This window comes from Leishmania infantum, chromosome 22 (genome assembly GCF_000002875.2).
Source record: "Leishmania infantum JPCM5 genome chromosome 22".
Lineage (NCBI taxonomy): Eukaryota > Euglenozoa > Kinetoplastea > Trypanosomatida > Trypanosomatidae > Leishmania > Leishmania infantum.
Window position 1 is genome coordinate 110,808 of NC_009406.2, and position 14,813 is coordinate 125,620.

A 14,813-nucleotide genomic window follows, 5' to 3' on the forward strand; every position below is an offset into this window, starting at 1 on the left:
TGTTTGTTTGCGTGGCTGACGGGCTGTGGGGTGTGGGCAGGCGACGAGGGCTTCACGTTCCGCTCAGTTTTCGCTAAGTGTGTGTGTGTGTGCGCGCGCGTCACTGGAGAGAAAGGCAATAGAGACATACATATACAGATGTGTGCAGGTGCTCACACGTACACGCCACCCACGCCCCAGCGGGAGACAAGACCAAGTTTGTTGAGGGCACGAGAAAAAGAGAGGGCAGAGCCGTAAGGATAGGAAAAATGAGGTGACGTGTGAAAGCCGACGAGGCGCAGTCGCGCGGGGGGAGACAGTGAAGGAGCCACCGCCCACGCTTCCTTCGCAGCCGCAGTGTATGGCTGCAATCGCCGACGCAAAGGCTCCGCGGCACGCTGAGTCATGAAGCGCGGCACACGAAACGCGGACAGTGCAACGCCGCACAAGCTGTGAGACACGTCCCACACAAACACGCGACAAGGCGTGGAGAGGAAAATCGCGCGGGTACCGCAAATCGGCGGATTTCGTTTGTGCCGTGGAGGGCGTGTCACCCTGTTACAGACAGCACGGGGTGGACACAGAGGGGCGCACCGCAACGCCGCTGGGAGGAGAAGACGGCCACGAATAACAACAGAAAATGCGCGAGAGACTCCTGAAATGGTCGCTGTCGTTTGTTGTGAGGAGGAGGTGGTGGGCGGGGCAGCCCATACGCAACGCAAGAGAAAGAGAGCCCCCCCCTCCTCATTCGCCGCGGCGCCCTCACGAATCCGGAATGCAGCGAGCGATATGCGTGCTTGAAAGCACAACTTTGGCCCCACGGGCCCCATGGTTTCCTCTGTCTCTGCTACTCCTTCCCCCCCTGATAAAGTCGGCCTTGCAGTATGGCACCGTTAGAGTCGATGAAAAGGGAAGGAGGAAGAGGAAGGCGATGGAGCGAGGCGAAGCGGGTGTGTGACGGGTTGGAGGCTGGTAGGATAGCTGCTGAGGACGGCCACAGCAGCCTGGCTGCACTTTCCGTTTCGATCTACGCAGGAGCTCACACATGCGGTCTACACTTGTCGCGCACTCCAAGTAGGTGAGGGCGGAATAGCGGAGGGGGGGGACTTCGTCTTGCGGCTTATGAGCGCGTGAGGTTGCATAGAGAGGAAAGGAAAGCAACGCGTTGCGAGCACCATGCCTCCTGTTTCGCTTTCGCGTTTCCCTTGTAACACCCCCGGGTCAGCCCGGCGCCAGCAGGGCCGACACCTCCTGGCATGCGCGCGTAAAGGCCGCTGCAAAGGTGGCGCTTGAGGTGGCAACGCCCACGGACGATGGGGGTGGAGATGTCACCTGATACAGCAGAGTCGATCCCGTGCGGCTACAGGTGAGGTGGCAACTAAATGGGTGGAGCGCGTACCCACAGCCGTAGGTCGCCCCCGCCTCGACCATCTCAAAGCGCAGCGCGGGCTCGGCGACAAGCGAAAAGACAGGGTCGTTGTACAAGTCAGGAACTCGGCCAAGAAAGCGCTCCGCCGTTAGGCGCAAAGCCAGCAGGTGGCTGTAGGTGCTGCTTCCGCGACTGACGGCCTTCTTCTCTGCCTTGTAGCGTTGCACGGCCGCGTGGCACGCTGCTTGCTGCGTCTCTCGTACTGAGGAGCACATGCTCAGCAGGAAAGCGGTGCTCTCCAGCGTGGTGAGCGGGATTTGCTCGCTGCGGCCGCGGCGATAGCAATGCATGTCTGTGTTCTGCATGCAGTTCATCGGCTGCTGCTGGTGCACGCGGAACATGGCGAGCTGTGCCGCCAGCTGCACCGTGGCCTCGACGGCGGGAGTGGGTGTTGTGGCAATGTCAAGCACCCCGGCGGCGACATCGAGGCTCTCGCGATCCTTGGTCACACGCCTCGTGACTCTTTGCGCCGCAGCCACGAGCTCGTCTGGGACGTGCCACTGAAGCTGGCGGATCTTGTGCGTGGCCGGCGCGTCCTTCCGTAACACGTGGCTGTGCGCTGCACGACTGAGGGCGTATACATCGTTGATGTACCGCCGTACTGCCACGCCGTCGCCCCAGCTCGACTCGGCCGAGACGGCAATATCGCCGCGGCTGTTAACAGACACCGACAGACTCTTGTCCCACCAACGATTGCCGGCTCGCACGGAAGGCGACTTCGCCGTCACCCCCACAGGGGACATTGGGTCCACCATGGCGTCCCTCTCGTCGTCCGCGTCGAGATTCAGCACCAACATACTCTCTTCCACAGCCTCCAGGCTTTTGCCATTGATGACGTTTCGTAACAGCATCGTCCGGGCCCCGTTCCACTCCGTGCGCGGCAGTGCGGTGAAGACGCTCACGTCGGTGTGTGCCGGTGCTACGTTCGTGCACACAATATCACGGAGCTGAGCGTACAGCTCATCAATGGAAAGCGGCACGCAGTCTGCATCGGCCACAGTGATCTGAAACTGATGACCGCGGTACTGTACCAATGCATGAGGTACAAAGCCGACCGGCTTTATTTCGTCCTGGAGGACACCTGGCATCCGCGAAGAATTAAAAAGGCAGTCGAACTGCGACATGTCCAGCGGCTGCGCGACACCGAGCGAGGCGCTGTAGACGAACGGGGTGCTCACATAATCGGGGAGCAGCGCCGCGGTGCGTTGGAACCACTCGGCGGTCCAGTAGCCGCTCCTTTTCGAAAAGATGCCATCAACAGCGTACCGCACTTCCGGGCGGAGTTGATTATCGAGGTACAGCTTGTAGAATTGAACCGAGGCCCAGAGCCAGTAGGCGCTCCGTACCAGCATGTCTTGCTTCTCCGGATCCGGTCGCACAAGCCACGTTCTGTGCGAGCGCAGCGGCAGCGCGCTCCGCCCTTTCAAGGTCTGCTCAAACAGGTCGGACGAAATGTACGACGTGTGCGGATTCGCCTTGTCCGTGCGCCGTAGCTCCTCGTGGGCGTGGCGCCCCTCGCCCTTCAGAAAGGCGGCTACAGTCGCGCTCGCGGAGGCGAGCTGCGGCGGTGCACAAAGAGGCGTCGCAGCCGCCAGGTACCGCTGCAGCGTGTCATGAAGAGCTGGCAGCGGCAGCTTGGGAAGACTTCGCTGGTAGTGCCGTGTGGGCACAAGCGATGGTGTCAGTAGTTCCTGTACCGTTGCCCTTGGCGAGACCGCCACATTTGTGCGGAGCGCGGCCCAGTTGCCGGATGTGTACAGGGCTCCTTTCGCAGCGCTACGTGTGCCTTGGCACGCACACAAACGCGGAAGGCACGGTCGCATCGGCCTCCTCTGCCGCTGCTGCCGCAGTGCCGACAAGATATGCGCCTCTCGAAGCAGCGCTCCCTCTGTGATTATTCTTTCCGTCTATGTGTGTGTGCGTGGGGGGGGGGGCGACTGGCGAGTTTAGCGAGTTCGATTACGAAAGGGCAGCAGCGAGCCGCAAGGTGCGTTTTCAAGGGGTTTGTACTATAGTCGAGCCACTTCTCGGTCTGGAAGCAGTGCATGATGGACATGTTGCATTACGAAGATGATGATTTCAAAACAGATCGCGTCACGTTCAGGATAGGCGGGCGCGTGGGTGGGGAATACAAGTGAGAAGGAACCGGAGGAGGAAGCCAAGCCGAGGGCAAAACCAAGTGCGCGCGAAGAGGGGCAGAAACCAAAACACACGCACAGATAAGTAGATGATGATGATAGGGGAGTTGGCGTGAGGAGGGGGAGCTGGCCCCATCCCGTGGACTGGAGGCAGAAGAAGGAAGGCAGTAGCGGCAACTCATTCTCGCAACCACCTTTTCCACTTTGTTCTTTAGCCCTCGCGGTGGCCCATCCTCGACGCGCGTTTCTTTTTAGTGAGCATAACGCGATTGGGTAAGAGTGCCCGCGCCTGCATACGTGCACGATCAAGTAGGTGTGCATAGGCGGGTGTGCATTTCGCCGATGGCGTGCGATGATCTTGTGTGCGGTGGCTTGTATTGACAACTCGGTCAACGGTGTGGATGTAGTCCTTCTATCCCTCGCACTCCCTCCTGCTGGCGGCTTTGGCAGCACACCCTTCCAGCGCAACACGGCGCACGGAAGGGGCCGTAAACACACGCACACACAGATACAGCGCACCACACTCGGAGAGGGAGAGAAGGGACTGCCGCCAGGGGAGTCGTGAAGGGGTGCCCTAAGCAGAGAGGAGAAAAGTCAGTGAACCAAGACTGGTGCCCTCATAGGGAAAAGAGACGGCAAAGCCAAAGGGTGGAAGCCTGCGTGTGGAAGTATTGAGGAGGGAGGAGGGGTTGGAGGAGACGCCGCGAAGGGAGCTTCAAGGACGCTGACGAGGGCGTGTGCCGTTCCCGATTCGCACGAACAAAAAAAGAGCAAAAGCCGCACCACATTACCGGTGCCCCAGTGAAAAGTGAGGGATGGGCGACGTGGGTGCTGAGAGCCGACGTAGGTAGTCGGTCTTCGTGACAGCAAGGATGGAGAACATCCGTTGACGCCAAGCCCTTTACCCTCCACTGCACGACTCCTTCCCCCCGCCCCCAACGCACACACACACACACGCACGCAAGTGCGCTTGCTGCAGAGCTGGCGTCTCCTTTTCCACACCGCCGTCACAGCTGCTGAAGGGCTACAACAGCGCGGCTGAGCTTCGCCTGCGCGATTGTCTGCGACCGCGTAGAGGCCTCCAAGCGGCGCGGCGGCATCCCGCGCTCCACCAGGATAAAATTCGGCAGCTCCGGCTGATAGGCATGAGCAAGGCTGTAGAGGTCGTCCACGGTGTGCCGTTCCGGGTTTACCTGCACTTGCCGCCGCTCCCCTCGCGTGTTCAGGAGCACCACAAATGACGTCGCCTCATCGCTGCGCACCTCCACGGCGCGGGAGGGATCGTAGGTTGGCGTACCCGGGCTACCCGCCGTCGCGGGAGACGCTTGAGCATCTGCTGGTGCGGCAGACGAGGCGGCGGCACTGCTTGGCGCTGCAAGGCGGTGGCCGTGGCCCTGAAAAGGGATGTACGAAGGTGGGACGTAGTCTACCTGGAGGCAGTCGCGCAGGTTCACCGTCAGGTCTGTGTTCGGATACTTGGCGGCGAGGGAAGGCGGCACATAACCCTTGTCCATTGCCTCCACAAACTGGCGGCCCTCGTCACTGTTGAGCGGCACAAACCCGTTGCTGTCCACCTCGAAGCCGTTACGGTAGACTGTTATGCAAACAGACCGCGCTGCGCGCAGCGTAGAGGCGACGTATGGACTGGGGTTGGCGGTGTAGCCGAGGCGCTGACCTCGACCGTAAAAGGCACGCGGCTCAGTATCCTCGACGCCAGTGCCGCCATCACCTCCGCTCGCTTTCGCCATCTCCACCTCCGCTTTGCGAAAAATGCGATCGATCATGGAGTGCACCCCGCTGCCGCTGCCGATTTCACCGCTGCGGTCGGAAACACTCTCACCGGGCGGCGCCATGACCTGCTGCCCACTACCCTTGTCCCCGCCGCCCACAAAGTAGTTTGCCGAGTCCGCCTTCTTGCGCTGTCGCTCCCCTCGCTCTGCCTCCGCGCCAGCGATGGTGACATTCCAGTTGTGCCGCTCTAGCAACGCGCGGGCATCTGAAACGGTCAGCGCCGGAAAGCGTGTGCGCAGCGTGTTGATCGAGCTGAGCTTTTCGCCGTCCATGTTGCCTCCTGCTTCCTTTGCCTGCCGTCTCTGGGCCTTCTCTTCCGGTCACCAGGGTGTGTCTATGTGGAAAGGCGGGGCGGTCGAGATGGCGCACGCGGTACACCACAACGCAAGGAGCAAAAGAACGGCTCCGTCTGTGTAACGGCAAAGTTCCTCGTGTGTCCGTGGCCTGCTGCTGCTATGGTGGTGGCGTGTGTGTGTGTGTGTGTGTGTGTGCATGTGAGATTCCTGCGTGTAGGAGATGCATAAGAAGAGCTGAAGGCCAACACGACGAGGAAGAAAGCACCAAATGAAAGCGACTGGGAGAAGGTGGGTAGGGATGGAGGGAAGGCGAGGACAGCATAGTAGAGTGTCCCGCCGTCACGAAGCGAACGCGCGCAGCACATCGACTATTCGCGGCATTCCTTTCTCTTCACCTCGTCCACCCTAAACGCGGCTCAGCAAGCAGTGTTACACGTGTCTGCATACATACTTGGCCACACACAACCCAAGAAGTGCAGAGGATGGCGGTCAAGATGCAGACTGCATGTGTGGCTGTAGTGAGCAGGCACGTCCATTTTTTTCCATTTCGCGCGGTGAAGGCATACGCTCGGAAGCATTCCTTGAAGGCCCAAGGACAGATGGCGCCATTTCTGCGCCTTCTTTGCGGTTGCTGTTGCGGTGTTCAGGGTGTTATGTGCTCTTGTGGGCCATACACCTACTTTTTTCTTGTCTTATCAGTCCTGTGTGTCTAATGTACATAGCACGTGGGTGCGTTTTGTCCCCTTCCCCACGTCTGCACCCGCTCCCCTCCCCCTCTCCCCAGCTTCAGCCTCCTTCCCTTTGTCTCATAATCGCTTGCCTTGCCTGCGCAGTGTCGGATGCTGGCACAAGCGTCGATAGAGACACGCAGAGAAGACAAGGCAGAGGAAAGCGTAAGAGGGTCTGTATGAGTGTGTGTCTGTGTCTGTGTGTGCAGACGTTGGAAGTGCGGATGGCAATGTCCCTTCAATCACACGCAGATACCCGCATACAAACGCGCACAACAACATAAACCGACATGTACCTCTGATTAAAGCCAGAGTACTCCGAAGTATTTACCATGGCATGGACCAGAGAGAGAAGAACGGACGGTGAGGGTGAAGGTTGAGAGACGGATGCGATACGGGTGGTGACGTCGCGCAAGAGAAGCGAAAAAAAAAGAGATCGGACGCGGATTGGCGGGACAGAATGGAAAAAAAGGACGGGCGGGCGGGCGTCATCGATGTGTGGCGGGCCGCTGTCACACAAAGCAGCACCCCACAATAGAAAAGTAAAAATAAAAAATCGTTTCCTAAAGAAGGAGCGAGACCGCCACGGTTGTGGCGTCGCTATACGAAAGCAACAACAGAAACAAAGAGCATCGGGCATCACCGTCGAAGGAGGAGGGAAGGGGAGGGAGGGGCGGTGGACGAAACCACAAAAAAAAGAACAGAAGTGAAAAAGCACCGGCGCCCGTGCGGGTGTGGGATACTCCGTTGCGTGGGTCGGCAGACATCAGCGCATTCGAATTTTCGGCGCGTGCCCCTCTTCCGCCCCCCGTTTCCCCTGCAGACAAGCCTACGCCCTCGCCAAACGCTCAGATTCCGATGCACACAAAGGCCGCCACCCCTTCACCGGCGCACAAATCTTAGAGAATCACGCATTGGCTCGACTCATATACATGCACATGCGCCTGAGACAACGTCGCGGGGAAGCGGAGAAAGACGTCGAAGACCACCTATATCGCCCCCTACCCCATCAACCCCCTCGAAAGCAGCATATTTTCACAACATTCGTCATCGCAAGAACGGCCTACTCGAAGCATTGCTCTCCTCTATGTGATGACTTCGGTTTCCGTGCTCGGCTGCAGGTGCTCCAGCCGCGCAATGCTTCGGGCCCACTGCCGCAGCTGCGACACGGTGTTGAGCTCGTCGTCGAAGGAGCAAAAGGAGATGGACTCGACCACCACACGAATATCGCCGACGCTGGCCGAAGTGTCTCCGGCAGTGATGCTGGCCCTCGGTGCAGGGGCCCTGTCGTAAGTCACGGTCGATACTCCAGCCTCCTCCTGCTTACCCGCGCCACTGCTGGCAAACATGCCGCGGTCTGCGCTAGCCATAGTCTCCGCCTGCCGCAGCAACGTTGGCGGGGGCTTTGCATCAACGGCGATGACGGTGCGCGGCATCGTTGTCTTGCATGGTGCCTCCTCACCCGACGATAGACCGTGCCAGTTGGCAACGTACCGTCCTCCGCGCTGGCGTGTGGACGGTAAGCCTGCCGCAGCAAATCGGTTTTGTGCCGGCGAGACGACCGTCATGGGAGACGCAGCTGCCGTCGCCTTCAGCGCCAGAGGGGACGGTGCGAGCACGCTGCGGTCCCCTGGGCACTCCCACACTCCACTCCGCACAACGTCATCCACGCCGTCGTTTGAAGCCTGCAGCAGCAGCACCTTGCGTTCCAGTGGATCGCCTCCGTAATCAAGAGCCTCGGAGACGCCATCTGTGGACGCCGCCGAATCGGCGGCAACTCCGCGGCTTGCATCTGCGTGAGTTGATGAGATAAGAGAACCCGATGGGGCGACCGACTGCAGCCTCGTCGGCGTAGCAATAGCGGACGGAGGCGACGCGGCACTACCAGCGGGTACAGTCTCGCCGAGCAAGGTTGGGAATGACGCGCTGACGGCGGCCGCCGTGGCCGAGCCGGCGAAAGAAGCCTCAGCGCTGCGGTCGAGGTTCAGTGAGGCCTCCGTAATCGCCGCCGCAAGCGTCAAGACCTGCTGTGCGTCAAGCGAGTTGACTGAGGGGTGGAGAGCTGGGATGCAAGTTGCGTCAGTGCTGGCGCTCGTGCTCAGGCACACGCAACTATCGCCTTCGCGGGCGCTGGAAGTGCATGCCCATTCCGACCCCGCCCCACCGAGACGGCACGTCGCATTCGACTGAATGCCTCCAGAGAAGCTGGCTGCAGCCGTGGAGGGCTCTTCCGCTTTTAATGGCACCGAGGCTACGCATGTAGACAGCGCGTTCACGATCACCGACGCGGGTGCCGTGGAGGCTGCGCTGCCGTCAACATTTTTACCATCGCCGGCGCCAGCGTGCGTGTTGCTCAACCGCTGCTGCGCCTCGCGCAGCTCGTGCACATGAGTGTCGGCGATGGCGCTCAGCACGTCCTTGAGGGAGAGAAAATTGCAATCCTGCAACACGTCCTTCAGTGAGCCGACCTGCGGCTGTGCAGAAGCCGCGACGGTGGTTCCGGCCAGCGGTGCAGCCGAGGCTGACGCGGCCGCTGTCGCGGAGCAGGGCTTGGCGCAGGCGCGGCGCCGCCGCGGTATCGTGGCACCTGTTGTCCTGCACATGGCGATGCCGCCGCTGTCCGGCTTCGCGTGGAACCGCTTCACCTTGTCCTCTGGCGCCATCTGCCCAACTTGCTGCGTATGTGCCATTAAGTTTTGCATGGATAGTGTGTTTCGCTGCTGCTGCTGCTGCTGAGTTAGCGGGTAAGGAGAAGCCGCGGCGAGACGCGTCTCAGGCGGGTCTGCTTCCTCGTGGTCGCCAGACCGCAGCGACATCTGCACGAGTAGCGAGGAGAGAGACGTAACCGGGTTGCCGTAGAAGTCCAGCGTCCCGAGGCAGACATTTTTGCGCGTGTACGTTACACTGGTGGTGGTGGTGGACGCTGTACCAGATGCGGCGCCAGAGGCCTCCGGCGGGCCAAGCGCGGCGGGCGTGAGCACCGGTCTGGAGCGCGAGGAGCTGACCGAAGCCAGCGTATCGCAGGATATGGTGCGTCGCAGTCCAGTGCCCGTGCCTACTTGTGCCTCGGCATCCCCTCCGTTTGTGCTTGCGTTGCTGCTGAAAGTGGCAATGCCGCCGCCGCCATTGTTGTTGGAATGCGCCGTAGCGGGGACGGCTGCGCCTACCACTGACGCTCTCAGCGTCGACAACGTCGCCGTGGACTCCGACGGGTACATGAACGGCGGCGGACGGTGCGTGTCGCCGAGGCGCTCGTTGAAGTGTTCACTTGTCCGAATACTAGCGGTGATAGTGGACAGCTCGCGTCGCTCTGCGTAGCATCTTGATAAGTCATCGCAGCTGCCGCCACTCACGCCGCTGGCAAAGGGGAGCGGCATGTCGAACGAACGACTGCGTCGCTGCGGTGTAGATCGCATCGCTGTCGCGGTGGCAAAGCCGGTGGGGCTTCCACTGGGGGGCACCGTGGGCGAAGCAGCCCTTTGCGCTTCCGCTGCATCGCTGCATGTGTGCATCACCGAGCAGTGCACTACCGTTCGCTCCGCCGCGGTAGGCGACGAGGGCTGCGATGAGGAAGCTGTCATGTCCTCTTGCGGTAGCGGCACCCGGGTCAAGAAGGTTTCCGCCGACGACGCTCGCCGCTCCTCCTCGATCGCGTGGGTGTGTGGTAGGCCACAGCACATAAGCGGCACCGAGGGCGTGGTCCTGTTCGACTCCGCGTGACTGCTCATCTCCGCGAGCGGCACGCTCTCCTCACCAGGGATGGGGAGAGACGCCGACCCGTGAAGGGTGTGGGGTGAAGTCGTGAAAAGCCGAAGAGACATCGTTCGAGGCCCGTCCACGTTGCGCGACCGCGTCCATGCGCCGTCCATGGAAGAGGTGCTGTTTGGAGTCAGGCGTCGCGCGCTGCCGGCGGCGGCGATGGCGGAGGCAGAGGGGAACGACGAGAGCAGGGAGGACGAGGACTTCAAGACCGGTGGCACAACTGCGGTAGCCCCAGCGTGGCTCTGAAGGTCACCGAAGCGGTTTTCCGTCACCGTGGTGGCACCACAGCTCGACGGCATGGACGACGCGCTTTCAGTAGCTGGGTGTGCTTTGGCGGCCCGCAACGGGCTGGAATTCAGGAGCGTCGGTTTGGCCGCGACGGACGCCGGCAGATCGTCCACCAGTGAGGCGAGAGAGGGCACCATGCTCACAGACTCGGTGCACAGCCGCGGCAGGGCACAGTGCGCGTGCGGCGACGTAAGGCACCTCTCACCTTGTCGCTGCAGCGCGTCTGGCGCGGCGTCCGCACCGGCTAAGGTACTCACCTCTACAAATGTTGCCCCGCATTGTGTAGAGCCCCGAGTCGAGTCCATGGCTGTGCCGACGGCGGCCGAGCTACCCCGTTACCACACCGCGGAAGAGGAGCACACGCCAATACGCGCACTCAACGAGTACAAAAAATTACAAGGAACAGACACCCAGACAGAGCGGCAGTGAGGGGCGTTGGATCGGGGGAGGGGGAGGGGTAGGATCAAGAGAAAGCACAAGCAGCACCACCACACCAAACGAAAGCAGTAGCAAACTTACAAGGGAGAAGCGAGAGAGACTGTTTCTTGTTGGTGTTGTTGGTAGGAAGGGCGTGAAGACGCCGGTGGGGGAGAAGTGCGAGCCGAAGAAGAAGCGATGAGACGAGGAAGGGGATATGGGGACAGGATCGGCAACCAGTTAGAAGTGGATTGGGACGCACACACGGCCGAACACGTACAAAAAGGAGGAGGGAAGGGCGCAGAGGATACACGAGAGAAAACAAAAAATGAACTGGGAAGCGAACAGAGAAACAAATTAAAGAAGTACGAAAAGACGGCACCCCGTCCGTCTGTCTTTTTTTCTTGTTCGTGTTCTCCGTCAGCGAGTGGGCACCGTATGTTAAAGCCCGTGTGTGCGCGAGGAAGAGGGAGATATATATAAAGGGGAAGGATGCGCGTGTGCGTGTGTGTGTGCGGATGTGCTTGTATATATGTATAGGTGTGTGTGTGTGTCGTTGTTTTTGATCTGTTTTGAGTTTAGAGAGCAGACAGTTCTGTGCACACGAGCCCGTGGTTCCGTACCGATGCACCTACACACCAGAGGAGCACACGCACGAGTGGGGGATACAAGACAAAGGCCAGCCGAGCAAGCCAGCACCACCTGCCAGCCCACGTAGTGCAGCTAAACACACACACACAGCAGCAGCAGCAACGTTCAACGAAGGCAGCTGCAACCGTGAAAACGTGTACGGAAAAGAGGACGGCAAAAGTATCACTGACCCCCCACACACACACACACACACGCGCACGCACCGGGAGTTGCAGGCAACGAAAAGAAACAGAGAAACACGGCCACTCCCAGCAACAACAAAAACACCCACACAGCAGGACAAGAACGAGTGCCGGTAGATCGCGGAAGTGGGCGCACGTGACACGACGACCGCGACGGAGAGAGACAAGAGGCAGGGACCAAAATGGCAGCGGCGCCAATACAGGAAGCGAGAACATGCAAGCAACAAGACAACACAAAAGACTGACAAAAACACGAGCGCAGCACTTGCGGCGAGCGCACACGCACACACACAAAAAGACGAAAAGAGAATACGAGCAGCGACGCCAAGGAGAGAGAAAGAACAAAGAGTGCGGGGAAGGGCGAGGGTGGCGCGATGAGCGGGATGAGGCGCTGCGAATTATGTAGACGGGTCCCTCCACGACGACAAAAAAAATAAGAAAAAGTAACACAGCCAAGGGCAGTTCCTTCTTCAGTTTTGCCCGTGGCGAGTTGAGATGCGTCTGTGACGTTGCAGGAAAGGGAAAGGGCGACAAGATGAGGAGCGAGAGGGCCTCACAGACACACACACACACACGCACGCAACGTTTTTTGTTGAACAAACAAACAAAAAAAAGGGTTACAGTGACGAAAACAAAAAAAAAAGAAGTTGAAGACGGAACAGAAGACGGACTCGCAGTGAATTAACGAGGGGAGCGGGAGTGAGAGAGTTGCAGAGCCTTAAATGCTACACGTACTCCAACAAGCAGACATACCCACACACGCGCTTCCTCACAGAGAGAACCGATAACGGATCTCCCACCACCACCACACGCACACGCAAAGACAGGAAAAAATGTGCGAAACCAAAAAAAAAACAGCAAACTAAAAAAAAATGCGGCCCCCACCTCACTATCTCCCTCTCGCTCCCGTATGTCTGTTTTTAATGACGTGTTCTCCCGTAAAGTTGTCGGTGAAGGCGACAGGGTACCGCCAGAGCGGATTGGAGCGCAAACACAAAAAAAAACACAGCACGTGACGCAACACAAAAGAAAAACGCTCCGATGCAGGCAAGGACAGAGACACGGAAGCGGCAGCGGCACACACCAAGACAATCGAAGAAGAGGGGAATGAGAATGAAAGCGGAAAGTGTGGGGAGGGGAAGGGGGAGGCGCAGCTATTGGCGTTGTCGCTTGTGTATTTTTTTTTGTTTTCTTGCTCAGCTCTGGTGCGGACAATAGAAACGGAGGCAGATGCGGACACAGCAGCAACTGTAGACGCAGCCGCAAGAAGAGGTGGGAAGCGAGCGGGAGAAACACAACGGGCAGCGTTAGTATACCGGAAAGGGCGAAAATATGTCGACCAAATCAGGGGAGGCCAGATTTATCCGCTTTTCTGCTCTGGGTGCAGTGGCAATTTCAGTTGTGTGTGTGCGTGTATGTGTCGGAGCCGTTGCCGTGCAACGCCACCGTGCACGCCAGAAGACGGGAGTGTGTATGTATGCGAGCGCTTGCAAGTCCGTAGTCGTCTATCTTGCTCTCCCGCGAGAGCAAGAACAGCTAAAAGGTGGCAGCCGCTTGAACGTGGTGGTCGTGGCACAGATTCTAGAATCTAGAGTATCGGCCAAAGAGGAGGCAGCCCACAAACTCATACAGAAAAAGCACGAAAAAAAATAGAGGGAAGAGACGCACAGAAAGCGAGAAAAAAAAAACAACGAACTTCGTTTTCGAAGGCAGACAACCAATCAACGACAAACGCACGCACGCACACACACACACACACAATACAAAAAAAAAGAAACGGTTACCGTTGGATGATCGTACTTGCACTCAATAAAACAAAAAGAGACACGCACAAAAAGAAAGAGACAACGACGAAAAACAGCAACGGAACCAAACGCACAGAAGAACAACTGAAACCCCCTCTCTTCACGTACACGTACACACCTGCGTGCCGACACCCACCACGTACCGCGACAAGACCCTCTTCTCTCGCTCTCTCGCTCCACCACCCTCTGTGATCGGCTCTTGCTGCGCGCCCCTCCGATGCCTTTGAAAGAGAAACGGCAAGCGCGTGCAGTGACACGCGAGGTCCGACAGTGAAGACTCAGCCGCACGCACACGCAGGGAGGGAGGAGGACACCAATGACGGCAAAGAGGCGAGATGGAGTTGTACTGATTTGCCTTGCTGCCGGGTCAAGGGATTGAAGACTCGCACCGTTGTGGGAGATACACGCACGCACGCACAGACGCGGGAGACAACAAGAGGTGGAAAACCAGCAAATTTCGAAGGCGAAAGCGAGAAGAAAATAAAAAAAATAAAGATGAAAAGAGGAGAAACAAATTCGAGGGAGCAGCAAAAGGCGGGCAGAGAGGATGCGGCGGTGCAAGTGAAGGTGCGTGCGAGGAAGCGAGATCGGGTGATAGGAATGGCAAGCAAACAAACGAGCGAAAAAAAAAAGAGAAAGAAAGAAAAGTTAGAAAAACACCTGAACGACGACAAAGAAAAGCAAATACAGCGCGAGGGATTGGGAGAGGGGGAGTAAAGTTAGGGGGTTGGGACCACGACAACAGTACACGTCTCAAGATGCGTTGCCTTGCTTGTCGGCTTGTCGGTGAAGGGTGGTGCTGGGGGAGTGGGTGTACCTAAAAGTATTTCTTTTCCTAGAGACAATTTTGATGTAATATCACAGCCAGGGCACAAGGAGGGCAGAAAAGCGAGAGTCAGCTATTCAGAAGCGCGCTCGACTGTGTATAAATGATGAGGTTTGCGAGGGTGGGGATGGGGTGGAGGTGATCCGTGACGTGCCAGTTTCAGGAAAGGATGCGTGCGCAATGTCAGGAGAAGGATGTGGGTGAGGGCGAGGGGCCTGACGAACAACACGCACTCGCCTGCTGGGCGGCTTTGGCGTTGGCGTTGTGTTAGTGTGCAAGAGCGAGCTTAGCTGCTGTTGGGTGAACGCGAGCGTGAGAGTCCGAGTCACCGTCTTCAGCAACAACAGTCGCAGAGAGAGGCGGCTTTACCTTACTCCTTCCGTTTTGTCCCGTCAGTCCTCCGTCCTCTTCGGCGGGCTCTCTCGTGGGGAGAGTCCACTCAGGCACAATGACGTCGACAAGGACACACACGCACACAAGTGCTGGCAGGCAGACCAGCACACACCCGCCGATATACAACT

The 14,813-nt window shown here is 58.7% G+C and overlaps 3 protein-coding genes across 3 annotated transcripts; all 3 read right to left on the minus strand.

Moving 5' to 3' along the window:
* Positions 1–1,200: 1,200 nt before the first annotated feature.
* Positions 1,201–3,231, minus strand: LINJ_22_0190 (carnitine palmitoyltransferase-like protein; the record flags this gene model as incomplete). Its single annotated transcript, XM_001465513.1, has 1 exon — positions 1,201–3,231. One exon carries the CDS (start codon positions 3,229–3,231, stop codon positions 1,201–1,203), a length of 2,031 nt encoding a protein of 676 aa, XP_001465550.1.
* Positions 3,232–4,553: 1,322 nt separating this feature from the next.
* Positions 4,554–5,609, minus strand: LINJ_22_0200 (conserved hypothetical protein; the record flags this gene model as incomplete). Its single annotated transcript, XM_001465514.1, has 1 exon — positions 4,554–5,609. One exon carries the CDS (start codon positions 5,607–5,609, stop codon positions 4,554–4,556), a length of 1,056 nt encoding a protein of 351 aa, XP_001465551.1.
* A 1,837-nt stretch (positions 5,610–7,446) lies between these two features.
* Positions 7,447–10,716, minus strand: LINJ_22_0210 (hypothetical protein, unknown function; the record flags this gene model as incomplete). The annotated part of the gene is made up of 1 exon (XM_001465515.1): positions 7,447–10,716. One exon carries the CDS (start codon positions 10,714–10,716, stop codon positions 7,447–7,449), a length of 3,270 nt encoding a protein of 1,089 aa, XP_001465552.1.
* Between the last annotated feature and the right edge of the window lie 4,097 nt (positions 10,717–14,813).